This window comes from Amphiura filiformis, chromosome 3 (genome assembly GCF_039555335.1).
Source record: "Amphiura filiformis chromosome 3, Afil_fr2py, whole genome shotgun sequence".
Classification (NCBI taxonomy): Eukaryota; Metazoa; Echinodermata; class Ophiuroidea; order Amphilepidida; family Amphiuridae; genus Amphiura; species Amphiura filiformis.
This window is the reverse complement of record NC_092630.1, coordinates 43,744,916-43,758,406: the sequence shown is the minus strand read 5'-3', so window position 1 is coordinate 43,758,406 and position 13,491 is coordinate 43,744,916. Positions and strand designations below refer to the sequence as shown.

At 34.7% G+C, this 13,491-nt stretch overlaps 1 protein-coding gene across 7 annotated transcripts in view; it reads left to right on the top strand.

Moving 5' to 3' along the window:
• LOC140148577 (A-type potassium channel modulatory protein KCNIP1-like) overlaps window positions 1-13,491 on the top strand; it is a 548,406-nt gene that overhangs the window by 360,094 nt on the left and 174,821 nt on the right. The window contains exon 1 of one of the 7 annotated variants that reach the window (XM_072170583.1): window positions 9,832-10,422. The exons of the other annotated variants lie outside the window; for them this stretch is intronic. Within the exon in view, the coding sequence (XP_072026684.1) occupies window positions 10,212-10,422 (211 nt within the window). The 5' untranslated portion in view covers window positions 9,832-10,211. Of the gene's footprint in view, window positions 1-9,831; window positions 10,423-13,491 lie in introns of those variants that run through there. 7 annotated transcript variants of the gene reach the window in all.

Sequence of the window (13,491 nt, the reverse complement as noted above, 5' to 3'; positions counted from 1 at the left end):
TGAAGAGATTTTTTCTTAGTCCATTTTATCTGATTTATCGGTTCAAGTGTCAGTAATTTTTGTCAGGGGTGTTTTTTCAACATCCATATATCTGTAGTAGGCTAGTGTTGCCATCAGTGTAGCAGCCCAAAATATGTTTAGTTCATAATGTAAATGCACACTATTAGTGTGGTGCATAAATACACTAAAGGATCTGAATGTAGTTTGATTCTATCGCCATAACAAAATCGCCATACCGTGCTGGTGAATAAACTAGTGGTTAGCCCTACGGTCGTGTGTCCTGAACTCGCCACCCTTACCGTTACATCACAAATATTATGAATTTTTAAACCAATCGAAATTCTAATTAGATTATCTCCACAACTATCAACCCTAAACTAGCAAAAGTATACATTTTTGGAAAGCTGAAGGCATAAGCTATTCACATATATATACATTTCAACTCATTATACAGGGTGACCTTCAAGTTATATAGGGTGGAATAAAAAAGATTCGGATATAAAAAAATGGGTTACTTAATGCGTTGCTTATTTACCAACTTGCAGTAATAAACTGGAACTTGCTGGAAGTAAACAACATTCATTTGGTTAGAGGATAGGGGGAGCCTACTGACTTTGGAAGAAACCAAAACCAAAAAAGCTGAGAATTTCTTTTAACAGGGTTGAAAGTGCATTTTATTTACCAATAAAGGAGACCACAAGCATGACAATAACTTCTTGCTTGGCAGAAAAATCATCATTTAAATTGAGTCGACTTTGAAAAAACGTAACATCGCCACCTTTTTTGGGTGGAGAATTCAAGACGCATGACCCTACTATCATGGCGATTTCTGACATGATGGTATATGGATGGTGGCGCTGTGTGGGGGACATGAGCCCAATTTTGTTAAGCATTCAATGGGGAAAGCACTTGGTAGGGGATTTCCATAAAGATAGTGGCACATAGACACACTAAATATTTTCAGGTTCAAGTTGAGTATGGCAGAACAGGCTCCAATTCATAATCGGAAGGTTGCAGGTTCGAGCCCCAGCAACGTCATCGTGTTGTGCTCTTGAGTAAGATACTTTATCTGGATTACTCCTCTCCACCCAGGTGTATATAAATGGGTACCGGCATTTTTAAATGCCGGGAAGGTAACAGACTCGCTGTGGAGGAGGTGTGGCGATCCTTGGGCTTGAAATCACCAAATTTGGCAACTCTTTTATGGGGCATTCACCTATTATTATTCAGCTGCAATATTATTGTGAGTGACAGACTGCAGCACACTTGTACAAACCTGGGCTACTTATTCCACTAATACAGCTAATCAGTTTACTCTGAATGCATGGATGGATATTGGCTTCTTCCAAGTCTTTTCTTGAAAATCAAATATGACAAAATACGCTAGGTTAGAAAAAAAAATGTATGAATTTTTCTGCAATGATAATAAGTAGTATATAAAAAAATGGATTTTTATGCAAGTACAGATGAATACATTTACTGACGATGAGAGGAAAGTACAGATTATGCAATGAATTGGGTCATATTTTCATTCTCTTGTAATTTGGTGATGAAAAGACTATCACTAATGTCAGATTTCATATATTACTAAATGTAAATTTACAAAAATGAAATATTCAAGTTTTTTAGGGGAAATTATATTTTATCAAAAAGATGTATAATAATAATTACCTCACTAATTTTAAAAAAAGCTTGTGAAATATTTATTGAATACACTATCTTCTTGTGGCAATTAAGCCATCAGACTCCCTGTCAAGAACCCCCATTAAAGTTTTTATCCTGAGCATGTGCTTCACTGCATCGTACAAAAGCACTCATACTAGAGCAGCACTCTGTTAAAGAAAACAATGCATCACAGATATGGCTTTCTCACTCCAGTGACAGTATTTGATATGAACAAAAAAACTATCATATTTGAAATATTTAGAATTTTCATATGCTCACATCTACAGATTTATCATTTGATTTTTTTCTGGATACACCGAAGCATATCCCAACATAACAAGTTACTTAGGTATTCATGACTCTTGCTTGTGAAATTAAATTTGACTTGACATCAGTCGGGCGAAGCATAAAATCAATATGTGACGCTTATGTCAGCATAACTTAACATCAACGTATGAAAATTTAGCATCTATTGAAAAATATTCACCCTGCTCATTATAATATTGTTACATAAATCTTGCAGTGTATCATTATTGATCTAGTTCAGCTCAAATATCTGGAGTCAGTTACCGATTTGACATTTAAATAGGAAAAGTTAAACAAATATCGTCAGCGTTACATCAACTTTGGTCAGATGCCTGGGTGAAAAGTGTGAAATTGACGATGCATCAAAATTTGCATCCGTTCGTAGGACAGCGTCCGTCCGAGATGGATGCTTGAGGTATAGAAATGATATTGACAAAATAGAGGGAGATTCTGTGCCCCAGGTATTGATCAGACCAAATAATCTATACGTGCCAGACTTGTTACAAGTCCCCCATTGTAAAATCTCATCTCCAGGGGTGCTAGGGGTAAACTTAGTCCAAGTTTTTGAAATAAATCTATATTTTTAAAATGCTTCTGCATTACATGTCACATTATTCTTTCTTTTAAAGCACACACATGTGTTCTAGAATAGTCCTCAAACTTAACGAATAACAAATGAATTGTACTTTCAATACCTTTCATTAATTTCATGAACATAAGAAAACATCTTGCCATGAAGAATCACACATTTAATCAAATTCTGAAATTATAACAACAGCCCTCTTTGTAAGTTTGTCCTGATATTGGAAAACAGGATCTAAAATGAACTTATTTAATAGAAATCCCAATTCTTTTCATCTGAGTGAAAATTTGTCTGATAGACACTCTGTATCCCTTGCCACCCCTGGTTATACCCTGAAGAGCACCCTAATGGTTCTGGGGATATTTATAGAGGTCGCACTGATGTATTAACTTATTTTTACCCCGTATGGATATTTTTTCATCACTTATTATCAATAAATCAAAGAAATCAATTAAAAGTATCAAGCTTGACTTACGGTTCATTGAAAAATAGTCTTCATGCTTTTCATGTATTGTAAATGTTGCAATAGATATAGTTAACTTCAAACAGATGGAGTACAGTAAGCTTAATGAGACTAGGACTTGAGGTTGAAAATGGTTGACAAAAGTAAAGGTGAGCAAAGTATGCTTAAAGATGAAGCCCCGCTTTTGGTCTAAGTTCCTTGGGGATTTAATCAAGGTTAACATTTATCCATGTAAATTCTGTTCTGGCTGTCATCAAAGTAACAAGTGTAAGTGCAGTTCTTCTGTGGAGAACTGGCCAAGCGGGGCTTCCTGTTTAAAATAAACATTTATGACTGATTTTATACATGTTCTTAATTGTTGCATGTTGTTGACTGATCATATGTGCATGTAATTCATCTGTTTTGTTATAATTGTAAATCAATATTCAATTCAGTATTATGCCTATGGGGTACTTTTATCTTCTCAATTCCAGGTATAATGAAAGACAAAGATAAAGACAATTTATCGCGTCTGACGTCACCTGTCAATCAAACTCGAGCACGGTTTGTTTACAAGTGTCGTGATGATGACTTATTTATAACCGGGCGCCTTATTGTTGATTTTGCACCTTTCGACATGCAAACCATCTCAAAAGTTAGGTATTTATAGTAGGAAACTTTCTTTGGTGAAGGCACCATGTCCACAATGCCTAGAAAAGCTGCTTTTTGCCTTGTAAAAGTACGAACTTTTTCGCCATTTGCTGCTATTCCTTTTCTCCGATCAGCACCAGATATATCGGTCTTCCTTTTACGCGCTGATTAACCTGTGTAAACCAATCAAGGATCGTAATTGACAGTGACATCAGACGCGATAAATTGTTTTTATCTCTGTCTTTAATTATAGTGGGTATATTATTTGCCAATGACTGCTGTATATCGGTCTTCCTTTTACGCGCTGATTAACCTGTGTAAACCAATCAAGGATCGTAATTGACAGTGACATCAGACGCGATAAATTGTTTTTATCTCTGTCTTTAATTATAGTGGGTATATTATTTGCCAATGACTGCTGTAAGCTTTTTGAGTGTAACTCTACCTGTGTGTTGCCTCAAACCTGTGTTTGACGCAGCACGATGCAAAGGACGTGGTCCCAATACTAATTGCATACAAAGGTGTTACTTCATACATACAGCATTAAAATTAATTACATCCATGTTCTACATATCGTGAATTTCAATATGAAGAAGTGTGAAATATGAGCATCCTTGTACTACATAATTAGCATGGATGTATGCATAGAGTGAATTAAACACAAAGTCAGCACAATAGTCATTAGTCTATGATATTTCCAATTCCTTGTTCATTTGCACCAGAGATGCAGTTTGAGATGAGGACACTGACATCCGTACTGATGCGCAACAGTTTTCTGAGAAATGTGTATGCACATGTTGCTTCAAGTCTCCATCTGCTCATTACCCATAATGCATCTTGATTTAGTGTAAATGCGTCACTCATTTTTACAAATGGCGGACAAGAAATGTCACTAATTTGTACCCTTATGGGCAAAAATACAGCTTATTTAGCAAATGTCAAATGTAATGGAGATATCAGCAGAAGTATTTTCCTGACATATGAACTATATAATGCCTCAGTTATTTGGCACTGCAGAATATGATTGTAATAATAAAGAAAAGTATAAATGCTTTGTCATTTTTCGCCATACAGATTTTGACAAGGAAAATATCTCTTTGTTATAATGAAAGACAGAGATTTCATGTCTGAAATTCTAACAACTAGACAGAAAATGCCGCACTGTGCAGGTCTGCAATCAATCACGACGCACCTTTGCCCTGATGTCAGATGCATTTTAGTCTTTTTATCTCTGTCTTTCAATATAAAACATGCCACGCTTCATTGTGCATGTGGCATATTTGAGGTTAAATTCAAAATGCATTCTGGGATATGGGCAAATAATGGGCTAGCGAGAATTATGCATATAAAGGAAAGGAATTAACATGCTAATATTTGATTGATGAAGGGTTTTTTGATTAACAACTTTATTCTTCTAAATCTGCTGACAAATTGTACTTGACAGGCTTATTTTGATAGATTTTATTTTAACAGAATTATTGACTTATTGCAAATGTAATTACTCTCTCCTTATCATTACCATATAAGAAGAGAGTAATTACATTACACATATCAAGTATTTGTTCTTTCTTTGTTGATCTTCTAAGTATGAAATTTCAATAAGGACATACTCAGATTCTGCAATTGTGATACAAGTTTTTAAACAATAAGCATTATATTGCATTTCATGCTCCAATTTATAAACAACATACTGCACATCAGTTTCCAATAATTGGCAACGCAAGTTAGACAAGTTGCTTGGATATCTTTTTTAGTTACGGGACCTCTTAGTTTGTACTGGTGAAAGACCTGTTGAGGCACTTGTTAAATGCAGCCACAAAGTGACTGCGTAAGCAACAATTCTGATGTAATAGTAATACATATAGTAGAAGTAGAATACAGCATCTAGCTTCATGCCAACCTGCAAGGATATGTGGCATATTGATAGTAGCATAATGAGAATGAAGAGTAGGAAAAATACTAGGGACAGTGTTCCAAGTATTATGTTGTTGAGCCAATTTGGCCATTTATTGAGATTTTGGTCCAAAGAATTTTGTCAAAAAGTAAAAAACTTGAGGTTTCATGTGAAAATTTCTTTTTTTTCTTTTTCTTTGTGGAACAAGTCTTGTGCCGCCATACAGTATTTTGTGACATAATTGTGTAGTAAAAACACAAGATCTTTCACTGTCAAGCTTAACACACAAAAAATATCCCTTTAATTTCACAGGTTTGTGAATTTGATACTGTAAGAGTGAAACTTTTCATGGTACATATTTGTGCTCTTTGTAGTTTCCACAAAATTTGAAAGAAAATTAACTGCTTATGTAGAAAAATTATGAAAATAAAAAATATGGTTTTAAATTTTAGAGCATGAAATCCCAAAAATGTCCACCTTGACAGTATATGCCCATTTTGATTTTCTTAATTTAATTATAATGTTGGATGTTTTAATGTCAATCTTGCATACTGCCATCCATGGACAAATCCCAGTTTGGCATAGCTAGTAATAGGTTGGCAGGCAACATGGCATGAGATATGTATCATCCATAACAGGCCGTCAGATTTTTAGGGCTATTGATATAGTTTGATGCAACTCACCTGAATTGCATTTCTTGCATTTCTGATTTGTATGGATGGAGAAATGTATATATAATTTGGTTCACCTCAAGTATGTCAAGTTCAGTAGTGACGTCAATGTTTTTTTCGCAGTTGCGCTGCAAGCGTGCTAACAATCCACCTCTATATGTGTGCGTATATACTCAGTGCGTTTAACTTTACGCATGCGATTCCATACTGCGACGAGCAAAATACACACATACATCACTACCAAACTTGAGGTGAACCAAATTATAGTTGTCTGCTTTACAAACTAAGTACTGTTGTTGCAATAATGATGATGAGTTTCTGATAATTGCTTCTCTCTTTTTCCCAGTGATGGAGCCGGGGTAAAATTGCATCCCCACAGAAATGTTTAGGGATAAAATGGGGATGGCAAAGAGTAAAGTGTGTAAAATGACTAGAAATGAGATGGAAAATTGACAAATGGGGGACGGAAAAAAACGCTGCCCATGCTAGTGTTTGTTCCGACTTGAACACAATTAGACTGAACCCTTAAAAGAGAAGAATCCAAGAAGAACTAGAACAAGTCTTGGGTGAACAAGCTAGTACAGAAATAATGAAATGCAGCATTTTTGTGTGATTCTCCAGAAGTGATAATTAATTCCCCTCTCAGAGAAACTGAACTAATCTTTTCTTGGAAATGTAATTGAAATTAAGTCCTTTTTGTGTTCCCCCTTCAAAGCCTTGGACGCTACGTCATAGAAAATTACCTGAAGTAGAACCAAGCAATCTGTTCTATGATGTAAACAAGTATAGCAATAAGAGAATGCAAACTTTGGTTCTTAGTTTTCATTAGTAATAATTAGTCTCATTAATCTCATGCCCTTTGGAAACTACCCTAGAGGACAGGAAGGGAATGAAAACAGCATTTTCTTTGTGAACAAGTATAATAATTATAGAATCGTTCCTTATAAACCTTACATGTAGTAATAATTACTGGGAAGAGTGATCTCCCTCAATTTTCTTCTTGGATTAGGCTATTCCAGTTGCAATCCATACACCCCCTATATGGAAGGCATGACCTTAATCTGCACAGGGAGTGTGAATTTTAAATGGGGATGCCTGAATAGGTGACTGAATTTGAAATCTGTGACCCTGTGTGGGAGATTAAGGTCATGTCTTTCATAGGGGGCATGTGGATTTCAACTGGAATAGCCCAATTTTGATCCTAAAGGAAAGGAGCCAGAAATGGAAGCAACTCAATCTTCTTTGGATACTACCTTTTCAGGACCCAGAAAGGTACCCAAACAAGTTTTGTAATAATAGAATGCACTATTTGTTTCTTGCTATTCATTATTAACAATTAGTTCCTTTTTTGCTCCTCTTCGGACACTGTATACCTTGAGTCGCGTTCACTGATTGTGTCTATACCTGGGATTGGATAGCATGCTGGTATTTAGCTAAGTGCATTTTACCAGATCATATTACAAAAGCATTCAGCGACAATTAAAGGAAATAGAAGTCGAGGATGGAATACCAAATACCCCTATCCTACCCTACAGAATAGACAATATGTCTAAAATTACAGTTTTTACTTTCTAGACAAAATGTTTATAGTTAGTGTAACTTTGAGCTGTGTTGTTAACATTTCATTGTAAATTTTAAATATACAAGGCTATGTTGCATATTTAATGAGTTTTGCTGATTGCACTACCCTGGGAAACAAAAACAAATAAATAAAGGAATAATATTCACTTTGGATTTGAGAGAGATAGTAAAACAGGGAGAGAGAAAGGGGGCTTATAAAAACAATTGTTTTTGGCATAGAATTCCAGTCTTGTTAATTACAAAGCTTCAATTAGAAATGTGCCTGTAAAATTACGAATAATTATGACTATCTAATGACAGATTGGCCTTTTTTTCAGCAAAGAATTCCCGTTTTGTTAATTAGAAATTTCAAATAATTATAACTATCTAATGACGGATATATTAGCATTTGTTTTCAGCAAAGATTCCGGTCTTGTTAATTACAAAGCATCAATTACAAATGTGCCTGTAAATTTTCAAATAATTATATAACTTTCTAATGACAGCTATATTAGCCTTTAACAAGACCTAAATGTACAATTACTATTTTCATAATTAATTATTATTTTGTTTCCACAAATTGAATAATTAAATTACATGACTGTGTTGAATACTTATTTAATAATTAATTGCATTTATTAGTAACAATTTCATGAACATTACCCCATATTGCCTCTTAATATGATGATGTTTGATGCAAAGTAATAATCTTTTTGGAGTACCCAAAAGTTAAGCCAAATGACTAATTGAAATCATTGCATACTACTGCCATGTATCTTAAGAGGCTTTTAATGATACTGCTTGGAGCTGGAAATTACATGCACATGCACAATGTCTTCTAAGTTTATGAGTACACGGGTACATCAGAGGTACATGCCATTCTTCTTTTGAGAGGTGGCTTCATATGAGATTGCTATCTCAGTTGCTATCTACTGAAGATAACAAATGAAATCACATATGCAAAAGTCAAAATATTCGCGGAACATTAATTTTCACACTCAGCTACCATGAAAATAAAAACTTGCGAATATGTTCTTTTATGTATAGATATATGTCAGAAAATTCAAAACAACAAATCTAAAACAAGCAAGTTAATTCGAAATCGGTAAAGCGCAAAAGATTACGCACACACAAATTACCGTTTTTACAGTACTTAGAAATCAACTCAATGTGTGGGGCCATGATTCTCACTAAAAATATGTTTGAGAAAAATGCATACTATTATACCTTGACAGATTTAAATGTTGCTATCTACTGGAGATAGCATCCATAGTAATTACATGATCACTTACTTGATGCAGGTAGGGATCTTGTCAATGTATATAGGTATAGAATACACTAACAGATGGCTTAGGGCACAGGATCAATACAAACTCATCAGATCTGGTTGCTCTAGGTAGAGGGTCAACAGGGGGTATGCAACTTTATGAGTCATGGGTCACATCAAATAATTGGGATATTGACGGAGACCTTAAAGGGGTGTTGGTAAGTATTGAAGTATTATGGATTTTGTTTTTTGCCTTGCTGATATAATAAGAACATTTTATAGAGGCATAGATAGTACATGACATATTTTTAGTAGTAGACAAGAAAGAAAGAATTAATAATATATATTATATGATAATCAAAAAATAGGTTTGTCAAATATATTCTCAACAATAATATTTTCCTTTAAATAGTGTATCCATCGTTTCACATATCTAGCATACATGCAATATTGAAGATAAATCAAGCACATTTCATGTTCAATAGACTTGTTCAGGACAATATCCGCATCTTCTCCGATATTTTAATATCAACAGGTCTCATGTTGCCATGCTATACTCTTGACAAAATTAAGATGGATACCAGGTAATACAGAGTTAATTTGAAGGCATGTCTTCCTGGATAGAAATATGTTGCACACCCCCTGAGGTAAATAGAAATGTAGTAAACCAGAGCACGTACGTAATGTAAAGCATAGACAATCAATAGGTAGCACTGCTAGCTGAGACTTGTAACCAGTCTAGTGTGGCTGTTGCTGCTGTATGACTAGGTACTACTCCTTGACTGTTATTTGAATAGGTTATTAGGTAAGCCAAGACTATTCCTTTTGTGATTCTCCTGTAGTCCCCAATGTGACGCTTGGTCACAGGACAGATGCGATGATGCGGGGCAGAGGATGCGCTCCACCATAGTAACAACAGACACAATCTTGTTGCATCTTCTTGAGATAAATTATGAGATAACTTTCATCATTTTAGATGATCAGGAACAGAAGCTGTTCTGAGTCGTAGTAGTAGTATAGTTAAAGTGCTAACCGTGTCGGCTACTTGTTGCGCGCTGCTACTGTTGTTGTCGACTGCTTTGGAATATTTATGTGGAATATCACAACTCCGTGAGTTGACTTTGTTTGAGAGGGACAACATCAGGCGACCCTGAGTTACCAATGGTGCAACCATGCCGCAATCAAATGAACCCAAGGAACAGAATATGATTCGAGAAAAGCAGGCCATGTTAGGTAATAAGATGCTGGATGGAGAAAAACTAACAGATGGAGCTGGCAAGGAGCCTGGCAAGGAGGAGGATAACACTAGCGACAAGTCTGTCGCAAGAATTCTCAAACTTGTCAACAGAATACGGGCTATGCTGTGTATTCCTAAAGAAGAGGGTAAGGTTAAGGGCGATTACCAAGGGGCTAGTTTATGTAACTTATCACACATGATGTAATGTAATAAGAAAATGGACGGTGTGATTAGGGTTAGATTGAAAGTAGGATGGCTGCAGGGTACTATGTTACCAGCACTCTTAACATGATCACGGTTGATGCATTGCATTTTAACTCATTTACATTAGGCCTCTGTCCTGGGCCTCTGCATTAGGGGAACATGTTGGGGGAATATCAGTTCTGGTACTTCTAGCGACTGGTTTGGCTAGGTTATATGTCTGAAGTTTGAAAAAAAAAATATGATTTGTTCTTTTATTTAAAGAGGTAGTTTAGGTGAAGTTGTTCAGGATAGGCTAACTTTGAAGTTTGAGTTAGCATAACTAGATGTATCTTTTATGTAGTTTGTCCACTTTCTATGAGGATGACAGTTGTCTTAAGTTGTGATAATGATGATGATTATCATCAAAGTGACAATAATGATAATGAATAAGATGAATAAGATTAAGAATTTATCAAAATATTCAGATGAAAAAATATATAAGTTATAGTCAGCAATCTTATATATGGGCACAATTTGCACATATACTCTTAATTTGAGTTTAAATGACGCAATAAACAATTTATGAAATATATATGAATATTACACATCCATCAACAGGAAGCAATGTCACAGAATAGCAATGTAAGGATGCATGATATTCACAGGAATGTTTCACCCATATGCGCGTCATTCCGATTTCACAGACACACAAGATTTATACTGTTACAGAATTGAACATGAAGTTTATCTTTAAAAACCATACAGCAGTGTGCCAGTGCATACTGGCTTATTCAAATCCCTCATATATACACGCCATGCTGTCGGTTATCAATTCATACCAAGAAATCAATATAGCCAAAGCTTTTACGACTTGTTTTGAATCAAGTTAGAATAGAAAATCATTTTTATATTCAAGATATGGCTAAGACCATATTGATTTTGAATAGTGCTTAATGCTGTCATGCATTCAAATTAGTAAATAAAAGGCCCGTTGGCCTTGTTAAGGTGTTAATTTGTCATTTATATGCTCCTTAGGCTTTGCTCATGCTTACATTATGTTCTTGTCCTTGTTAGGTGATAGTTTGTCATTTATATGCTACTTATAGCTCTTTCTTATAGTTGTCTCATGGTCATTTTGGTCAATGTTTTAGCACTCAAACTATCTAAACACATGAAAGAAAGTAATTCAAACTTCAAGGCACACATGAAAGAAAGTGGTTTGAACTTCAAGAAACTATTCTCATAAGAGAATTCACAAGTATAACAGAAACTTTGAAAATTGTAATTATTTAAATGCACTTAAAAATGTAGTTACATTTAATTAACATGGTTGACATATAACAAAAAACAAATCAGACATTGCATAAACATCAAATTACTTAAACATTAATCGTTATATTGCAACATTAATCGTTATATTGCAACATTAATCGTTATATTGCAATATGTTGGATTACAACAAATGCAATGGTATCAATGAAATTAATTTTGTTACATTTCTGTTTCAAGAGTCATTAAAGAATTAATGTAACAGTTACATTTACACCAATCAAATAATTTGTCAGATTAAGATGTCTCAGATTAGGATGATATGAAAACTTCAGAGCAGCTCAGTCACTCTTGTATCTAAAAAAACACACATTTTAAATAAATTATATGAATTGATTCTGATGTTTTGCATAATCCGAAACAATTCATATCATTTCTTGACTGTCACATTTTGTGAACAATTTTTCAAATTTACATGACTCAGGAATGAAAGTTTTGGCAACTTATGCCTAGTCACACACATTGATGATAAAGTAAACCAGTGAAGATGAGGAGGAGGAGGAGGAGGTGTAAATTCTTCTCAGGGCAAACATGATGAGGTCTGCGTGAGGAGAAATGCTACATCTAAATATACAAAACCTATAAAGGGGAAATATATTAACTTGGGGTATGAAGGGGGTTGCTTCAAAGGTAATATGTCCTTTACTATTTATTTTGTGTTTGGCACACTTTTTAAAAATCTAATACAATGATATATACATGTACATGTATTATAGTGCTGCTATGGATGACAAGATAAACTTTATTAAGAGCGTGTTTTGAGAGCAAAAGTAAGAAGGAAGGGGTAACTTTAAAGGTTTAATATGTCATTTACTATTTGTGCTTGGCATACTTCTATTTTAATCTAAAGATGTAGTTACAATGACACATAGTGCTACAGTGATGGCTATGTAAACTTTTATTAAAAGTATGTTTTGAGAACAAGAAACTAAGCAAAAGTAGGGTTCAAGTTTACAATCATGCCACAATCAACACAGTTCAAATGTTGGAGGTAATTTTGCAAAATGACAGTTTACTCAGTAAAAGGTGTGATATGCACCACGCCCCAGACTTTACCATTCTATATTAAAGAGAACATTAAAAAAAATTTACAATACCTTTAAAGATAGATAAAAACGAAACATGAGCGACCTATGGAAAATACTACAACATCCTCTAAAATATACAGGTCCCCATAGATGCACTAAATGAAGCCCCACTTTTTTAACATGCACTAAACAAATTCATGATGGTTATTTCAGGTTTTGTATCATCAGGCAAGTAGTGTTGAAATGAGACCTGTGAAATAAGATAGCAATGATGCCTCTCTCTTTATTAATTCATTATAGCAATTAACCAAACTATCACATGCAGGCATTTCTAGCCTCAAATGTTACTTAACAGTCTTCATATTGCGTGTTAGAAAGGAGAGGTAATATTGTGAATTCCATCGCTGCCAAGTACAGTGTTTAAAGAGTGAGTAAAAGTGGGTATATTGTAGTAATTATCTGAGGTATCGCTTGCTTGTATTGTTTATTCACCTGAATGCTGATAGTCTTAGATAGTCGTTCTGAAAAGCTGTGCAAAAAATAAGCTTTAATATTTCAAGTCCTGGAACAACATGGTTTAATAGTCACAAGAAGCACACACTTTGTGACAAGTCAGTGAAAGATAGAATGTTACAACATGCAGGTACTGTACTACTGCTAAGATTTGTAAAATAT